Source organism: Cydia strobilella, chromosome 18 (assembly GCF_947568885.1).
Source record: "Cydia strobilella chromosome 18, ilCydStro3.1, whole genome shotgun sequence".
Taxonomy (NCBI): domain Eukaryota; kingdom Metazoa; phylum Arthropoda; class Insecta; order Lepidoptera; family Tortricidae; genus Cydia; species Cydia strobilella.
The window spans coordinates 11383559-11403727 of NC_086058.1; the positions used below are offsets into that span (position 1 = coordinate 11383559).

General features: G+C 35.0%; 1 protein-coding gene across 1 annotated transcript; it reads right to left on the minus strand.

The window, feature by feature from the left end:
* Nucleotides 1–10972: 10972 nt before the first annotated feature.
* On the minus strand, nt 10973–11735 carry LOC134749675 (3-oxoacyl-[acyl-carrier-protein] reductase FabG-like). The gene has a single exon (XM_063684693.1). The coding sequence runs from the start codon at nt 11726–11728 to the stop codon at nt 10973–10975; it is 756 nt and encodes a 251-aa protein (XP_063540763.1). The 5' UTR covers nt 11729–11735.
* Between the last annotated feature and the right edge of the window lie 8434 nt (nt 11736–20169).

A 20169-nucleotide genomic window follows, 5' to 3' on the forward strand; every position in this document is an offset into this window, starting at 1 on the left:
TGACTGATTTGTCAGCATGATTTGTTTTACGAAATATCAATAATTTAGGTACTTACATATATTTTAAATAAAAATTGATATTAGTAAAAGTTTTAAGTAAGGTCAATGTGGAGAAGACCATTTATCAGGTAAGACCGCCTTACGAGCTCTTTCGTAGCTTCTAACTCTTGTGTTTGTAGTTGTACACATACTCCACAGTCTACTTACAGAAGGTCGGTAGTCGGTAGAGCAGAGTGTGAACCTCTTCTTTTCTGACTGTGTCTGAGTGAAGTACGTATACAAATCAAATGACTGTTTTATAGACCGCACTTCTATCTAATATGACTCTACCTCTCTCTCCCTTTATTATAACACGCTGCGACTATCTACGCCCTGCGGTGTGTCTGTTTTGCTGTCTTCCTTATACGTTATTGCCCTACGACGGTCTTTCCAACCAAAAATGTAATATGCCGATCTTCACCACATTGACCTTTCATAAACTGTTGATAAGTTCATAGTTGTCCTTAAAAAGTGCAAAATTGCGTTATTGCAATTTATATTTAACTTTAATGCGTATGCCCAGACATACAGCTTGATATGATAGAACGATTTATTAAATTATTTTCGTAAACTTAATTTTATCATGTTAGTTTCCAGAGCTGAATATGTAAAGCTAAATAATGTCTAGTTTTAAATGCAGGGGTAGTAATGTATAGACAGCCGTGAAATATTTTTTTGTGTAACCTTTGTCACAGTGACAATTAAGCCACTTGACTAAAATCAAATTCCTACATGGAGCAAATGTTTAAAAGATAACATTCATAGACTTTACTGTAGTCCAACTGTGTGACATCTCAAAACTTTTATTATACCCATTCACCTGAATGGAGCCAAACATTACACACGTAACTTTTATAAAATCGGCAAGTTTTGATTGTCATGTGAATGCCTGCGTGTTTCTTGTGCCATTGTGGTGTGTGTACAGTAGCTACTTAATAGCAGTACCTACATAATACGTTGGTGCAATATTTAACAATAATAGTTTCTGATTGAGACGTTCGGTGGATTAAGTTGGCAGAGTTATGGCGCGTCAGGAGATTAAAAGAAGTGGTCGGAATGCTTAGCGTCTAATATCTTGGCGCTAACTAATCATACTCAATGTATCTGCATTTACTTAGTTACTAATTGTACTAAATTGGATTTCAAATACACCACCACGCAAAAGTAGACCGGTTGATTGTGACAATCATTATTATAACATATACTATTGTAACATGTGTAAACTGACATGCACAATCTGTCATCATCAATAAATGATTACTTACTTTGGAAGTTTTCCAGAAAAATTTTCCCCGTGGAATTTGTGGGCAATTATGCTATTAGGCTACAATAAGGTTGTATAAATATAATCAATCTATACATGTTATAAAACAAAGTCCCCCGCCGCGTCTGTCTGTATGTTCGCGATAAACTCCAACTCGCAATAAAACTACTGAACGGATTTTCATGCGGTTTTCACCTATCAATAGAGTGATTCTTAAGGAAGGTTTAGGTGTATAATTTGTTAAGGGTAACCCGTGCGAAGCCGGGGCGGGTCGTTAGTATTTTATAATGCACGTCACCGTCTTTGTACTTCGATATAAATACATCGAAAGAAAATATATACACCGAAATCGTTTTAGTACAGTCTTGACTAATGTTGTAATTGCGAAAATAACTCTGTCTGTCCGTCTGTGTTATCTCTTCATGCTTAAACTTAAACCACTGAAATAAATAAAATTTGGTACGAAGATAGTTTGAGGCCCGCGGGGAAGGACCTAGGATAGTTTTTATCAATCATCATCATCACATTCCAACTGTTGTCGGTCGGCAATAATGGTAATAGGTTAAATTGTATTCTTATTGTATTGTATTCCACGCAGACGAAGTCACGGGCAGAAGCTAGTAATTACTCATACTCTTTACTTGCTCACTGTTCAATTTCTTAGTAAATTATTACTTTTCTTTTTATTTATTTTACCAAATCAATTAATTTTTCGTACGTTGTACACTATTTATTTTGCGATTATTAATCTTTGAAGTAAGTAATTCTTGTCAAAAATTGAATTATTAGCATAATTATCAAACTTATATCGACATCCTACGTTATGAATATTAATGATTATCCGATACACAGACCGGTGGTAGACAGTCTGACTGATATAAAGTGGTCATTGCCATGACATTATTTTTGAGGGTTATTAAGATTTTTTCCCTTGATTATTCATTGATAGTTTGATGCATAAGGTGGTCGTTATATTATAACAAATTCTATCGACCCGCCCGGGCTTCGCAAGGGTATAGCAAGGATATAAAAATCCGTTCAGGCGTTTTCGGGTTTATCGCGAACATACAGACAGACAGACACAGCGAGGGAGTTTGAGTTTAGAACTTACTCCTTACAGGCCAAATGCGTTCTAGGGTCTAATCTACTCTCAGTCCTACTCTCATTATGATGAGTTTGTGTTTTAAGGTATTTATTTATGGGCCAATAGTTGCCTGAAAATAAAGAATTTCATTTCATTCTCATTTCATTATTAAGTGATTCAGACATTCAATGGATGATTGAGACGTGAGTAGGATCAATCCTATACACTCAGTCGACTATCGTGTTTTGAAGGACACATTTTTTGATAACGACAAATTTAATATTTACAATCACGGTCACCCTACAACATCTAATTAATAAAGATAGAACCTCTTTGACCGTTATAACTCTCTATCTATAATTTCGAATGTATTTTTATCTAGAATTGTACATATATAACTATCATATTTAAAATGTATCTGTGAACTGTAAAATATTTTTTACCAATAAAGAAACTGAACTTAACTGAACCACTGAACTGTACCCATAGGGTTGGAGCATACTATGCATAGCATATTGGAGCACAATCTAGTGCGCAACATTGCCTCCGCCATTTTCATTGCAAATCGATTGCATTGGTATCACACACGCAGACCTATTTATCTCAGCGACAAGATCATGCCACATGTAACATGCATTACTTATCTTATACCACTGGTTTGCATAAACTCTGTTTTTACCGAGCTCAGAGTGAGAAGTAGGTATGTATCAGTTCGATACATTATGCTTTTTATGTGGTTCTATTAACTATGTAAAGTATAGAGTATAGACTGCGTGCGAATATAGTTAGTGTGTAACATGAACTTATTGTGAGAAAGTTTTGATAAAGTTGTTACTGTTAATTAGTTACATTCTTTTCAAAAGTAAATTAACTATAACTTATCCCTCACGTATCTATTTTATTTGTAGAAAAAACTATTTATTAAAAATACATTTTATAATATTCTGTTTCTTTTATACACTCATGGACAAATTTAGAGGAACTCATAAAAAAAAGTTTAGTTACAATTTTGAAATTACTTTGGTGCTGTAATCCAGTAATTAAACCTTTTTTTGCGTTCCTCTTTTTTCTATTTTTTTACATACATACATATAATCACGCCTATTTCCCGGAGGGGTAGGCAGAGATCACGGATTTCCACTTGCTACGATTCTGGCATACCTCTTTCGCTTCCTTCACTTTCATAACATTCTTCATACTCATTCTTTAATTTTTAGTGTTCCGTGCAAAACTTTGTTTTGCAAACGGAACACTTATGGGATCACTTCGGCCTTGCAAATCAGTTAAATACGTTTTTCTCAGAGACCATTTGACGTAGATACCTAAAATTTGAAACAGTTATAACAATGATCACCACTAATATTGTAAATAAGTCAAAATCGCTTATTTTATTTAGTAATTAAAACTTCTCTCTCTTTTGTCCATGAGTATAGTAGTTTATGTAAATAAATAATAAATAAATAGATGACTACTGTACTACTGACTGGAGTCAGTATCAAATAGATCGTGACGGCCAAAGTGGCCAAATACATCCTAACAAACTTTGTTAACATAGAAATAAGGATAAGGATGTGTTCTGTTATATTTCGCCGCTTCTATTTTTATTTTATTTTTTTATTTCAAAATAGTCTCAAAATATTTAGTACGGTTTTTACTCACTATTAATAACCACTAATCACTATAATAGTGAGTAAAAACCGTACTGATCTAAATATTTTGAAATATGTCTCACGATAGTTTAAGTGCGATTAGTCTCAAAATAGTTGTACAGCATATATATACTAAGTCAATGCAAAACCACAAACAAAGTAAAAACAAAAATAGGTGAACTAATAATATTATGTACACTTACCACACTAAGGTACGCTTTAGCCGTCACTATGTATTTTGGTGCTGTACATAATGCCCTTGCGTCACTTATATTTACCAAGTAGATAATCGTTTCCCGAACATTCCGACTTTTCCATTAACTTGTAGCGTTGATTAATAATCTTTTCGGTGCGAAGTCCATTGAGCCTTGTTAATTAATGTTACTCTTAATAGGGCTGAGCCCTGGAGGGCGATTTTATTACAGCGCTATTCTTTGGCGCTCACACTTAGCTTTAAGCTTTTGATGAATGTTTATGTAGTGTAGTTAGAGTTATATACGAGTTAGTACATACAATACAAATACTCTTTATTGCACAACTCATTACAGAAAACAGTACAAATAATACAGAAAAGAAGACGTTAAACAACAGGCGGTCTTATCGCTAAAAATAGCTGTAGCGGAAATTAATAAATTTGTGTCATGTCAGTTGGTGTTTCAGCTGCAATAAAAATAAATCTGGCACAGATAAAAACAAAAAAATATACCATACATATAAAAATAATATAAAATATCATCTAAATACATATTTAAAAAAAGTGAAAATGCCAGCTATAAGGAAAAGCAAGCAGATAAAAGTATTACGGAGCAGATAAAAAGTGAAGTTTAACGAGTCTCTTGAAGGAATTTGTGTTATTCATTAAATTGAAAATAGATATGAATCACCATATACCGCCAAGAGACGAACGAAAAACAGCTTTCCAAACTTGGCCCCGTTCGGAAAACTTGTCCGAAAGGCCTACTATTTATACAATAAACGTAACCGGTCACATAACAGACCTCAGGGCCTACCGCGAACACCGAAGTTCGCAAATTGCGGGCATCTTTCCTTTTTGCCCCAATTAAAGGCGTGATTAGAGTAGAGAATGCCCGCAATTTGCGAACTACGGCGTTCGCGGTAGGCCCGATGACCGATGAACTTTGTCGGTCCGTCGCATCCTATTAAAATGATTAAAACGCGATCCGAATGGATTAGAGTCGTTTTTCAATGTCCGATAGTTGAGAACAAATTGGCTAGGTGACAGTTTTTGTTGGGCCAATCAATCCTGTTTTTTGCGAGGATTAAATGTTTTATTGGAATGGATACGAATATGTCAATGTGGAATATGTTTTATATTTGCTCGTGAACATTGTGTGTTAATAATGACTATTTTTTTAGTTGAAGGAAAGATATATGTAACTCCGTATAAGATAAAGTCTAAGGGAAAAACGTGCCTCGGGATATCAAGAAACAGTTATACTCGAATAGATGGCGCCACACCTTTGGCCTATACTTGTGTGGCGTTGGCGAATTTTAACACATTATCAGTGAAAGAACATGGGTCAAAGCCATATGGCGTTCTAAAAAAAAAAAAACATATATATTATCGATTTGAGATATATTGATATTTTTATACATTTTCATTTTTAGTTTTAATGCTGTGTAGAGGCAGTAAATTTACTGTAACTACAAAATTTACTACGACAATAACCCTCTATACTATCTATTCTCTTTGGTTGAATAATTTATTTTTCATTTAAACGTAATGTGTAGGAAACGAATTTAATATTAACATGTAAAAAAAACTTTAAGTAAGTTTATCCAGAGGGAAGACTTAAACCATTGTTAATAATTGAATTAAAATTCGCTCTAATAAAATACATAATGAAGATTTATACGAAAACACTGTTATCCGTAGGCATAAAAGCGTTTCAATTGAATTTCAGAAGGTGGTTCAACTTACGGAACCCCTTTACTTCTTAGCAATAATTGCATGCTTCATTCATCTCTAATTCTTCTCGGGGCAGAGGTGTAGGGTTAGAGCCGGCGTAGCTTTATTTGACGTTCATAAGCGCATTGTAATATGCCTACTTTAATAATAAACTATCTTTTTAATACAGTTGCTCAAAAAGTGCTACTTTACGTAGCTGTTTAGCGTGCGGAAAGTTGGTTTTCGCGAACTAGGGCTTTTTACTTTTCCAATTTTTTTAAATTTATACTTGTTCCAATTCATGACTACTTACCAATTGATGATATTAGTTACCTTTAAACGACGTAATCAACATAAAAACCTACTGTTAATGTAAGAATACGAAAAATATACATATTTTATAATTTAATTACTTACCTCATCATCATTATAACACGTTTATTTTTTAATATTGAATATTGAAAAACCGTTCTTAATAAGTTGTCTGAATGGAACGGAATAGCTGCCGAAACGCCTGTCAAAGAGGCGTTTTTTCTTACTTTTACTACCTACTAAGAGGCGTTTTAAGTTTCCAAAGTTTTTACTCCTTACTTGTTGTTTTTATTATTATTTCGCAACTGTATTAAAAAACGTCGTTCGATACACGTGCGGAAATGTCATTCTTTACTCGTCCCGAATCTTGCCACTCGCCTACGGTTCGTGGCAAGATATCTCGGTACTCGTGATGTAATGACATACTTTCCGCACTTGCATCGAAATGTACTATTACCTTAATTAAACTGTAATAGATGTCATATATTAAAGAAAAAGTGACGAAGCCCTCCAGTGGTGAAGGCCGGATTCGAACCGGCGTCTTTAGCCTTAGAGCTGGTCAAAGACGCCTAGTCTTACTAAGATGGCATATAGTCGAGAAATTGGGACGGGTACCGCCGTGGCGAGGTGGCCTAGGGGTTCAAGGCGTTAGCCGCGATAGCTAAAGACTTGACTTCACTTTTTTTAATATTAAAATAAATAAATAAATATTTAATAAAATAATTTGATTTGTTCCCAAACTTGTTTACCTTATTTAATGTCATTACCGGGTCTAACGCGATTAAATTTCATTATTTTACCTTTTTAATTGTGTACAAAACGCGCCTAGTCTTACTAAGATGGCATATAGTCGAGAAATTGGGACGGGTACCGCCGTGGCGAGGTGGCCTAGGGGTTCAAGGCGTTAGCCGCGATAGCTAAAGACTTGACTTCACTTTTTCTAATATTTAAATAAATAAATAAATATTTAATAAAATAATTTGATTTGTTCCCAAACTTGTTTACCTTATTTAATGTCATTACCGGGTCTAACGCGATTAAATTTCATTATTTTACCTTTTTAATTGTGTACAAAACGCGAGAGTTTAAATACAAATACAAATACAATTTTTTTATTGTTTGAATGTGAGTGGTTATAAATGGTGGTAGGTAGGTGGTAGTTATAAATTTGGTTACATCACAATCAGCCTGAATTTGGCGTACAATACTCTTTGACTCTCAATGTGCATGTCATTAAAACCTATAAAATTAAAATAAAAGTATAAAAATGTCAGACTGAAAAATAAGTATTAGTAATAATAATAATAGAGAATAATAATAACAGGTCAATGTCATGCATACAGAAAAGTGTTATACTATATCTTTACCTTTATCTTTATTCAGATTCCTTGATGCGAAACCTTTCGCCCACATTTCGGAGGCGTAGCCGAAACTTCGTATAGTGTGAATGGGCTCTAAGTGTACAGTTTTGCGTAACTATACGACACGGTTTGGTGACGAATTAATTAATCTAAGTCGACGTTTATCTCACTGTTACTTTAAGAAAAGCCGATTTTAAAAGAATTTTTATTGTCCACTCGATCACAGGTTGAAACACCTGTATAATTATAATTACATAATATGATAACAGGAAGTTAGGTAAATAATACCTACATAGTTAGCACAGGAACTTAGATTGTATCATATCTGTGCTGTCAAGTGCAAACATCTCTCCTGTCCCTGGCAACATAGAAGAAACAGTATTAGTCTATTCTAACCAGATGTTAAAATGTAGTGCGATACGGGCTTTTAGCGGAAACGTCTTGTCAGATAGTGTATTTGCAGCGCAAGTACATCAAGCGCACTTGTCCTTTCCATACATCATTGCAGGGGTACTTCTCCGCATGCTAACGCTTTCCCGGGGACATTTAAAGGAGCCCGGGCTCCTCTTTTGGCAACCAGATCCCAAGAATTGACTCAGGCACAGGTTTTTACAAAAGGATATCCATATGACTTGCCGAGTCATAGACATAGACGAACCTAGGCCTTATAATTGTATGAATGCCCATGATCTCTGGTTTGAAAGCTGCAAGCCTTACTAGGCCAATATATAATCAAATACTGTGAGATGAAATGTAAATCTCAGTAACGTTAGCACTAAAGAGACAGGAATATATTGTGGGACTCCTACCATTGCATTAATAACTTAATGAGTAACATAGCACGTAAATAAGTAGTGGAAAACTAGCGCTAATTTATCGACAGTAAGTAAGTAAGTAAACACTTTATTGCACGAAAAAGAAAGGAATCAAGGTTACATCAGATAAAAGTAGTACAAAGGCGAACTTATCCCTAAGAGGGATCTCTTCCAGTTAACCTAAAGTATGTATGTATGTATGTATGTATGTATTATGTATATGACAGTATGCGAGGAAGCATGCAAAGTGCAAGTTTCTAAAGTTTGACTTCTTAACAGATGTTATTACTAGGTCACAATCGCATCGACGCTTGATATTTAGCTCAAGTTAAAACAATGTCTTATCTGAAAACCGAGGATAAACGCTCCGAGCGAATTCGTTTGACGATGACACAATCTTTGTAATCTTGCAGTGTGACATCTCATTACCGCATCACAAATCGATCCTATAACTCTTATCACATACCCTTAAGGTCAAAAATGTCTTCCTCGATATCTACACGTTACACGTAATAACTTGCATTTTTAACCTTATTACAAAGGCATAAAATCGTAAACATATCTTTGAGGCCCACTGTTATATCTATATTCCGCATAACCCTTTTTGACTCTTCGGTGTCCAAAGGGCAGGAGGTTTTTGGCACATGATACATATGGACTTACGTCATTTTAGCTCGAAGGTGTTGTCGTTCTGATATTGATGATGGAATATAAGTCGTTTATGACAAGGTTTCATATTTTTCTCCTAAGCTGGCACGGCCTGAGAAATAAGATGTGTTATAAGGGAGTGGGAGTACTTAAGTACTGGTATTTGCGTTGTGCCGTGGTTTTTATTAGGGTTCCGTTCCTAAAACGGAAAAAACGAACCGTTATCACTTGTGCGTCTGACTGTCCATCTGTCACAGCCTATTTGCTTTGAAATTATTGTACCATTCAAGTTGAAATATGGTACACATAATTATGTAAGTGTGACCCAAAGACGGACATGAAACGTATAAATTAATGAATTTAAAAACATAGGTGACACCTTTGGGGTATGAATGAGAAAATAAAAAAGTTTTGCAAAACATACGTCTTATATATTATATTAAATTCTCATTGTGAGAATCACAAATATGTCTATAGTTTTGTAGAAGTAGAAGTTTTGTATGTAAAACTTCTATAATTGCTCTAATTTCTTTGTACCTATTATGTAACAAAAACTACTTACCAGACATACGTACATAGGTAATATATGTTACTTAAATATTCCTGTCTCGCATTCTTTCAGAATATCGTTTTAAAATGAGAGCGACTTCGAGCTGAATTGATTTCTCGACTTAGTCGGTATTATTTAGACCTTTTACTAATTTGAAATAGGGAATTAAAATAACCTTCTTACGGATTTAATCGAACACGGTTCTTGAATTTTGAAGGGGCATATACTTATATACATAATCCGGGTATGCGATAACATAACGACGCTATCGCGTTTTAATATTCTAGTGACGTAGGTAGCTGCTCATAGCGCCTGAAGCTTTGTCCACGCAAATCCTCGTTTCCTCTAAATCTTTACTTGTAATCTTGTAGTAATTAAATACTTAAAATTAAATCAACAAAGGGTTTCTCACCACACCAGCTGGTTAAGGCTCTCTTGATTGTTCAAAAAATGATAAGAAAGTAGCATTTTATTTACATCGGTAGTGCCCCTGCCAAGACGAGCAAAGCAAAGCGCAAGGGCAGTACCTGCCTTTTCTCGAAGCGCTTCGTCGTTTTTTTGAACCCTCATAACGGGTAGGATTACACCAGATAAACAAAATTCTCGGGATATGATGTCAATAGTGGACTTATTAAGCATACAATTTTTCAATTGCATAGCTCTCATACTTTAGATTTTATTCATATCTAAAAAACCTCGATTTCGTCACCCACTCACTCATCAAAACTTTAGGGTACTTCCTTAAGTCCTAGGAAGCTGAAATTTGGTATGTAAGATAGTCTTAGTACACAAACAACAAAAAAAATTAAAAAAAAATTTTTGCCCCTAAGGGGGTGAAAAGGGGGGTGGAATTTTGTATAGAAAATCAATAACCTCTGTACTGATTTAGTTTTCAATAGCAATCAGTTACCTTCTTAACTCAGTCGAATAATATAATGATAAAGCACGAGTGTTATAATATACTGAAAAATCACGCGTGTTTAATATCTAGGATTATGAGCCAAAAATCGGTGAAATAAAAACGTCGTTTTGAGCAAGTGTGTTGAAAATATTTATTTTGTACAAAAGAAACAAAGAAAATTATGTTATTAGGACGGTCGATCAGGTAAATGCCACTATGGGATTATTGCATCTATTTATTTTTTCAACAAAGTGAATTACAAGAGCTCCCGTTATATTCTAGCTACTTGCTAGAATAAAATTTCGGCGTTCCGAACAATCGTATTCAAGAAATAATAAAAGAGACGTAACTATCCCAGAGTTGCACTTATTACAATCGACCTTACCTAGACGCAGGTGATGCACTGATAGGACCAACAGTGTGAAGGTTTCATTATCATATTATTTCAAAAGAATACCGTTCTCACAAAAATACGTCGACCCAGTAATACTCCTAGCCTTATCACTAGCTAAGAACAGAATTAAATCTGCGATATCTTCAGGCTCCGCTACCTTTTTCAACGCGGTGCGATCTTTCCAGTACTCCCAAGCTTTATCATCGTTTGGTAAACCACCGTTTTGCATTATATTCGTCATGGTGGTTCCAGGGTTCACAGCATTTACTCTAACGCCATGAGCAGCGAGGTCTAAAGCTACGCAGCGCGTGAAGTGATCTACACCTGCTTTCGAAATTGAATACGTAACTAGTCCTTCAAAAACGCGAAGAGAAGAGATGCTTGAAGTATTGACGACGTTGCCTTTAGTCTTGATCAAGTAAGGCGCAGCAAGGTGCGTCAAATAGACCATGGACCGCAGATTTGTATTCATAATGAGGTCGAAATTTTTCATAAGATTTTCGTCTAATATGGATGTGGATATGGCGGCCCCTGCATTATTGATCAGTATGTCTAATTGACCAAATCGGTCGATAGTTTCTTTTACTATAGTTTTAACTTCTTCGTCTTTAGTGATATCTGCTCTGATGATGAGAGGTTTGTTGCCATGCTGTTCGCATTGCGTTGCGACTTTTTTTAGGTTTTCTTCGTCCTTATCGACCAGGGCCACTTTGGCGCCTTCTCTGGCCAGTGCTTTGACGGTTGCTGCTCCCATCCCGGAGGCGGCACCAGTCACGATTGCCACTTTGCCTTTGAAATTCATTGCGTTATTAGAGATGATATCAGTAAGATCTTCTGATGCTTACTGCAAATTTCTTGTCACGGCACCCAATTTATAATAATGTCTTATCTTTTTCTTTTTATCGTATTGCGATACGATTAAAGGCCATTGTGTCTTATCACATTATAATTACAATAAAAAAATTCTATCGCTGCTATTAAAGCCCAGTAAGTTAATGTTCTTCTCTCACTCTCACTGAGCGTAAGCGTGAGCGAGATGGATGTGCGTGCCCGGGAGCGTATCATGTTTTTGAATTTGAATTGTTCGTTTTAATTTTTTGTACGTTTAAATAAAATAAAAAGTAATCGATAAGTTCCCTTGAACACGATATTGTCGATTTTTAGAAGCAATTTTTTATATTTTTTGCTTTTGTGCAAAATTTGTCAGAAACACATTTTTAAAGTGCGTTTTAGACCTTATGTTCGCGATTTTTTTCTATCGAGCGAAAGTCAAAATCTCAGGATTCGAATCGATAGGGTCCTTGGCTTCAAGATTGCTAATAAATTTTTTGGCAGCCATATTGTGATCTAAAAAAATCGTTACGACTTTTCAAAAACTTCCGCTCTTTGAAACTACTGCACCTTAAGGTAGACGTCCGCGTGATATTCACGGTTCCAGTGCATGTCATCTTTAAACTAAAGTCAATAATATAGTGGCAGCAAGATGACACCCTGGTGCCACCTCTATTATTAGGGTTCCGTACCAAAAAGGTACAAAAGGGACTCTTATGGTGCGACTCTGTCCGTCCGTCCGTCTGTCTGCCACATCGCTTAATATCTCGAGAACTACTTAAGCTACCGATTTATACATTGAAAGTGTAATGTTTTTTTTTAATTAGTTATGGAAAATGTCCAATATAAAGAGGGGGCAAAATTTCAATTCTAGTTGCTAGGTCGAGTTATCATTTGAAAGAGCTTAAACTGAATATTACAAAAAAAATTGACTTATGAAGGAAAATGTTAAAAAAATTACTATTCCCCCCCCCCCTTATCTCCAAAGTTTACCAACCAAAAAATATGAAATTTTTACACAATAATAACATTATCATATAAACTTAGAACTAAATTAAAAGTGAAAAAAACGAACGAACGAACGAACGTTAAACGAACACTGGATCACTAGTACAGACAAGACAGTGAATTTTTCCACTTTTAATTTATTTCTAAGCTTAATAGCATCGCTCGCAGACGTTTCTGCTTCATAAAAAATTAATTATCATATAACTCCAACAACATCCTGACAATGATTGCGAGGTTTGACTATAATTTGTATAAATAGCTAGTAATAAGTTCTAATTTATTTGTATTTTTTATTTGTCATTGAATTTTTATTTCATTTATTTGTAAGTTAATTTTTATTTTATTTTATTTTATTATTACCTAATTGTAATTTTTATTTGTAATTTTAATGTGTGTATGGACTGACTCGTCTGAAATAAAAGCATTTTTTTCCGGAGGTCGCGGGTCAAACCCCGGCTTGTACCAATGCGTTTTTCGGAACTTATGTACGAAATATCATTTTTATATTAAAGGAAAAAAATGGCAAAAATTACACTTCCGCCGCCGCCGCGTGCCTGAAGTGTAACTTTTTGTTCCATTTTTTCCTTTAATATAAAATTTGGAGTATCGCTCGCAGACGTATCTGCATGTAAAAAAATTGAAATATCATTTGATATTTACTAGTCGCTATTAGGTGAAGGAAAACGTCGTGAGGAAACCGGACTAATCCCGATAAGGCTTAGTTTACCCTCTGGGTTGGAAGGTCAGATGGCAGTCGCTTTCGTAAAAACTAGTACTCTTGGGATTAGTTGCCAAGCGGACAAGCATGAGCCGTGGCGAAATGCCGGGACAACGCGAACAAGATGATGATGTTTGGCGTTTGTCGATGTACGACTGCAGTGTGGGCCGAAACGTTAATGCAATTAACAATTAACCAGTACAAGTTGAACTGTAAACTGTAACCGTCCGTTGCGTTTTACGGTTCAATTTGTACTGGTTAATGGTTAATTGCAATTAACGTTCGGCCAACACTGTACGACTGTCATTTAAGCTAGGCCCGCTGACTAGTTAAATATCATCAGGCGCTGATAGTACTTATTTTGCTGATCGGCACAGTTTTTCTCGAGACTCAAACTATCTCCCTACCTAAATCTATCTAAATCGCTTTAGCTTTACTTTCGTATTTAAAATATTAGTAGGGATTACATTACTAGCTTATTTCGCACAAACTGGCTGCTTTGTTCAGATCAGTGAGACAGAATTCTTTTAGTCAGAATTTTTAAATTTAAAAATTTAGATCGTTCTAAAACCGTTATATTCTTTCGTTCATTAAATTCGCTGAAAGTTAACTTATTGTTGATGGTGCACTCTTAGATTCCAGACAATGCAATGAAAAGACAGCATCTTTTGCCTAATTATGTAGAAAAGGAGGTAAAACCACCCACTTTTCTAGTAGCATTTCGTTTTTGTAAGGGTCGCAGTTCTAACCTAACCTAACCTACTTTTCAGTCGTACAGGACTGTCATTTAAGCTAGGCCCGCTGACTAGTTAAATATCATCAGGCGCTGATAGTACTTATTTTGCTGATCGGCACAGTTTTTCTCGAGACTCAAACTATCTCCCTACCTAAATCTATCTAAATCGCTTTAGCTTTACTTTCGTATTTAAAATATTAGTAGGGATTACATTACTAGCTTATTTCGCACAAACTGGCTGCTTTGTTCAGATCAGTGAGTCAGAATTCTTTTTCAATATATTTTCCAATACACTGCGATAAATAAAGGAAATACCTGTCACATCTGTTTATTCGGGCGTGAAACTCTTAAATAACGATTGGTAATGTTTTTCCTCAACTGGTAAAGAGCATACCGATCTTTAAGGAAAACGGGAGGGTACATATAAAATATTAATAGTTATTGTATAAGGTCTTAGACGAAATCAACTATCACCTTCTTTAGGGGCAAGGGACGAAGTCACGTGACCGCTTCAACGTACAAACGTAGTTTCCATTTTCCTCTCTGGCGATGTACATTATAGACAATATTTTTAATTAATTAGATGTATTTAAATTTACCACTGCTCTCAAAAAATTAAACGAAGGGGTCATTTAATTTTTTCGATTTTTATTATTAAAAAGTTAGATCGTTCTAACACCGTTATATTCTTTCGTTCATTAAAAAACCGAGTAGGTATTAGAAGAAACGCTATAAAAAAATCGCTCTCCCCTACCGGTACCAATTTTAAGGCGTATAACTGCGTATAAGATGAATAGTAAGGAAAAACGTGCCTCGGAAATCAAGAAAATTTGATTCTCGCACAGATGGCGCTACCACCTTCCACGAATACCAATCTTTGGCCTATTCTCGGCTAGATGGCGTTGACAGTTTCGTTTATTTAACAATTTTAACACATATCAGTGAAAGAACATGGGTCAAAATCATATAAAAATACCTTTTTTGATATATTTATTTTTAGTTTGAATCGTGTGTTGATAGATGGCAATAAATTTACTGTGACTACAAAATTTACTATGACAGTACCCCTCTATCCTATACACGGTACCCATGAGGAAAGGGAAACATTTAAACAGCGTATTCCTGACTATATTTAAAGTTAAAAATGTCATACCTATAATGTTTGCTGGATTCAGCTTTGTTTTTGCAAAATATCCATTTTTGTGTAAAAAAGTTTAAGAAAATCACCAGGGTATAAAACACCTTGTTGACGTATTCTTTTTGCCGCTACTAAGAGGGAATGGAATATTACCCGGTTCTTACACTCAGCAGCAGAAAAAGTAAAGCGGGCGAAAAGGTTGAAATCAGTGTACCGTTGAAATGATATGAACATAGCCTTGTTTTACTAAGATAGCGTGTGTTGGAACACTGCTATTGCTGACTGTACTGTAGGTACTTACATATATTTCCAACTCAATGTTTTTTCAAACGAATATTTTGAAACTGCTGACATTCTCCGCAAAATTAATATTCACGTCAATATTCTCTTAGCTACTTAAATTCAAATCTCCATTTGCGTAGGGAAAGCTATTCCACATTCAAGGTTCTTTTACTTTCGACGTCCGGTCTGGCCTAGTGGGTAGTGACCCTGCCTGTGAAGCTGATGGTTCGAATCCCGGTAAGGGCATTTATTTGTGTGATGAGCACAGATATTTGTTCCTGAGTCATGGATGTTTTCTATGTATTTAAGTATTTGTATAAGTATTATATTATATATCGTTGTCTGAGTACCCACAATACAAGCCCTATAATATTTTTTTATTATAATTATTGCTTGTTATTATATTTAAATAATTTTAAATAATTGTTCGTTATTAGTCCAATGTAAGAAAGTCCCCGGCAAGCTCGGTTCTCCATACAAACGTAGTCATCATCATAAAACGACTCATTCAGGTCTCATTTTAAAACGACTAGCTTGATTTCTCTGAAACTTTGTACTTACAATAGGATAAGGTATATCTTGGTCTGTAATTAATTTATGTAGCTTAGATACTTCAGATAGTAAAAAAAATACAGCGAATTTAAGTGTTTCATACAAAACTAATTTTAGCTCTATTTCGTATGTTTTATATACTAAAGCTATATAAACTAATTACAGACCTAAATATACCTCATGTCATTGTACTTACAAAGTTTCATTACAATCAAACACGTAGTTTTAAAATGAGAACAAAACTCCGTTTGTATGGAAAGGTGAAATTCGGCCGAGCTTGCCGGAGACCCTTAATTAAGCAGTACAAAATTGTGCAGCCAAGCAATCTCACCAATTAGAATTACTTTAATTAACTCAAATGAAGAATCACGCTAAAAGAGGAGTAATAACAGAGGGCCAGGGCCACATTCGTAGACGTGTATTATTTGTATCGAAATTACATTGCAAACGTATTGGCTGAGTCAGTGGCTTGCTGCTCACGTGGCCTCACGTGACTTTTCGTAGCATCTGCCATCATTCTTTTTTCCTTTGGCATTTGTCGTTGTAAGATTGTCAGGTTGGCAAGGTCACCTGTGGCTAGAGAGTGAAGTTATCAAGCGCGATGCGCGCGCTCGAATGAGATCTCCACAATGGTTGGACGCCCACAGTTGGACTCATGATTGAAATCGGTGATTTGACTAAAAATCTTCATGATTAAATTATCCTTGTTTAAATCGAAATGAAACTCAATAAACTAGTTTTCTAGGAATAAATCGTTGTAACTAGTTTGTGCCATCCAGGAAGACGCGCTCCACTCTTCTTCCTAATCGCTTATAGTTCAAGTGTTCAACCTTTTAGCCGTGTAGTAGTGCTGTCTATACACGTTAATGAGCTATGAATGTTTATAGACACTACTACACTGCTAAAAGGTTGCACATTTGAACTATAAGCGAGAATCGATACTAGTAAGAAGAGTGGGGCGCGTCTTGGTGGATGGCACAAACTATACCGCCGGGTTTATGAAAATCTTTTTCAGGCAAGTGTTAGAACAGGTATTGAATATGTGTTACATTCCCATTTTGGAATGCAGCCCCCAGTCGTGGTTAATTTTAAATGGGAGGCATGTCGTCTTTGCATTTAAACGGGCGATTACGAAGTGTCGCAACCTGAATACGAAGTAGGCATGGTCATGGTATATGTCGGATGACGAAGGACCGAGCATTAACAATAATGTAATATAATACTTCAGCCTATATACGACCCACTGCTGGGCACAGGCCTCTCATGCGCGAGAGGGCTTGGGCTATAGTCCCCACGCTAGCCCAATGCGGATTGGGGACTTCACATACACATACACTTCACCTTTGACTGACTGAGCATCGTACATGTTTAAATTAACCCCTTTTAATAAAACCTAACATAGGCATCGAAGTTCTCACAATGTTTTTCTTGCAAACAAATTTAATTATTAAGACATTAATCTTCTTAACTATTGACTCTTTTTACCTAAAATTAAAAAGACTAAAAACTTAAGACAGAAGATTAAAGGTAGGTACCGTCAAAATAGCCAACTTTGCCCGCTTTTTTTGAATAAACACAATTTTCTGAAGAAAAAAAACTGAATAGTTAACATTTATTCTGGCTTACCGCATCCATTGTGATCATACGCATCATTTTATTTGCAAAAAGATTGATTTAAAAATTAATCATCATTAAACCCACTTTTTTGGCAACTATGAGGGCGGGTAAAGTTATCTAAGGTTTTCGCCAACATTGCCCACGTCGATTTCTTATGGAAATAGCTCGTAAGACGTTGAAAAAGGGTTACTTACAGATGAAGGGCAATCCTAGCGATCCCTTTTAAAATTATAGGGTTAAATACGTTAATTTTGCTACAAAATGGGTGGGCAATGATACCAAGCCGTTTTTGCACTTTTCCTTACAAGTCGCATACAGCATTTTCCAAAAGTGTTAGTTAGGGTTGTCACTTTCGAGAAAATTTGTTACATTAGTTTAATGGCCGAAAATATGATTATTGCTGTATTTTTCATACGTTAAAGGGATAAAACATAAACAAAGGATAATGAGACAAATAAAATACAGTATATATTTATAAACTTACTTTGATGTAAAATAATTGTGGCCACAATTAATATATACTCATTTACTCTAAGGTTAGCTGGAAGAGATCCCTTATAGGGATAAGCTCGCCTTTGTACCTAAATTTATATGAATTTCATGTTAAAATTTTTTGTTTTGTACAATAAAGTGATTTACTACTACTACTATATACAATAATAATAACACTTAAGTAAAAGTACCATTCTTTAGTAGGTGTTATGTTTGGTTTACAAATTTTACTGTAGGCATTGAGTTCCATCCGCAAAATCGACGCCAATAAGATGTCACGCTTTTGCACCTTATACTATTGTAATAAGGCATAAAATGATGCAGACCATTATAGGGTAAAGGTACCTATTCAAGGGCATCCGACCTGTAGTTACCCTCGGTCCCAGACCCTGCCCTTACAAACTATAATGCTTTACTAATTGGGACCCTTGGGATCTATATCTCTAATCTTAAAAGGATTCAAAAGCTGGAAAGTAGGTTAAGTATTTACTAATTAGAGAGATTTCTTGATCTTTGGATAATAAAAAATGTGGTAGCTTTTAAAGCTGTAAAGACGTAATAAAAGGGATTTATTTTCTGAAGGAAAATCACGTGTTGATGTTAGCAACTGGGCGTAAGTTGTTATGAATAACGAAAAATACCGTCGTTTTTATATATAATAGAATTAGGTATCAGGTTTTTATTAATGCGAACATATGTATATAGAATTGTTCATGGTTTTAAAAATAACCTTAATTAACAGCTTTAACATCACTCCATAGTATAAAACAGTCGTTTTCCGCTGTCTGTCTGTCCCTATGTATGCTTAGATCTTTAAAACTACGCAACGGATTTTGATGCGGTTTTCACCTATCAATAAAGTAATTCTTGAGGAAGGTTTTAGTGTATAACTTGTAAAGGTTTTGTGTAACCCGTGCGAAACCGGGGCGGGTCGCTAGTTTAATATATTTTTTAGTAATTTTACTTAAGAAGCAATAGAAACCTTTCCTCATAAACACAGAGTGACTGGATTTTCATCAAAAATGAATTAATATTTCGTACCATCAAATTAAGTGACGTCCTTCAATATCAGACGGTATTAGAAAGCAATATCTGGGAGACCGAGCTTTGCTCGGAAAACATATAAAAACTCAAGAATGCGCGTTTTCTCAGACATAAGACCTAGCTAGATCGATTTTCGCCCCCGAAAAGCCCCATATAGCAAATTTCGTCAAAATCCTTAGAGCCGTTAACGAGATCCCCGAAATATATAAAATAAATATATATACATAGATAGATAGATACTTATATACAAGAATTGTTCGTTTAAAGGTATAAGATATACATAGATAGACAGATATATACAAGAATTGCTCGTTTAAAGGTATAAGATATACATAGATAGACAGATATATACAAGAATTGCTCGTTTAAAGGTATAAGATATACATAGATAGACAGATATATACAAGAATTGCTCGTTTAAAGGTATAATATATACATAGATAGACAGATATATACAAGAATTGCTCGTTTAAAGGTATAAGATATACATAGATAGACAGATATATACAAGAATTGCTCGTTTAAAGGTATAAGATATACATAGATAGACAGATATATACAAGAATTGCTCGTTTAAAGGTATAATATATACATAGATAGACAGATATATACAAGAATTGCTCGTTTAAAGGTATAATATATACATAGATAGACAGATATATACAAGAATTGCTCGTTTAAAGGTATAAGATATACATAGATAGACAGATATATACAAGAATTGCTCGTTTAAAGGTATAATATATACATAGATAGACAGATATATACAAGAATTGCTCGTTTAAAGGTATAAGATATACATAGATAGACAGATATATACAAGAA

What these genes read in the sequence shown, in the direction of transcription:
- LOC134749675 (XM_063684693.1), bottom strand. Translation starts at nt 11,728, where the DNA reads ATGAATTTCAAAGGCAAAGTGGCAATCGTGACTGGTGCCGCCTCCGGG.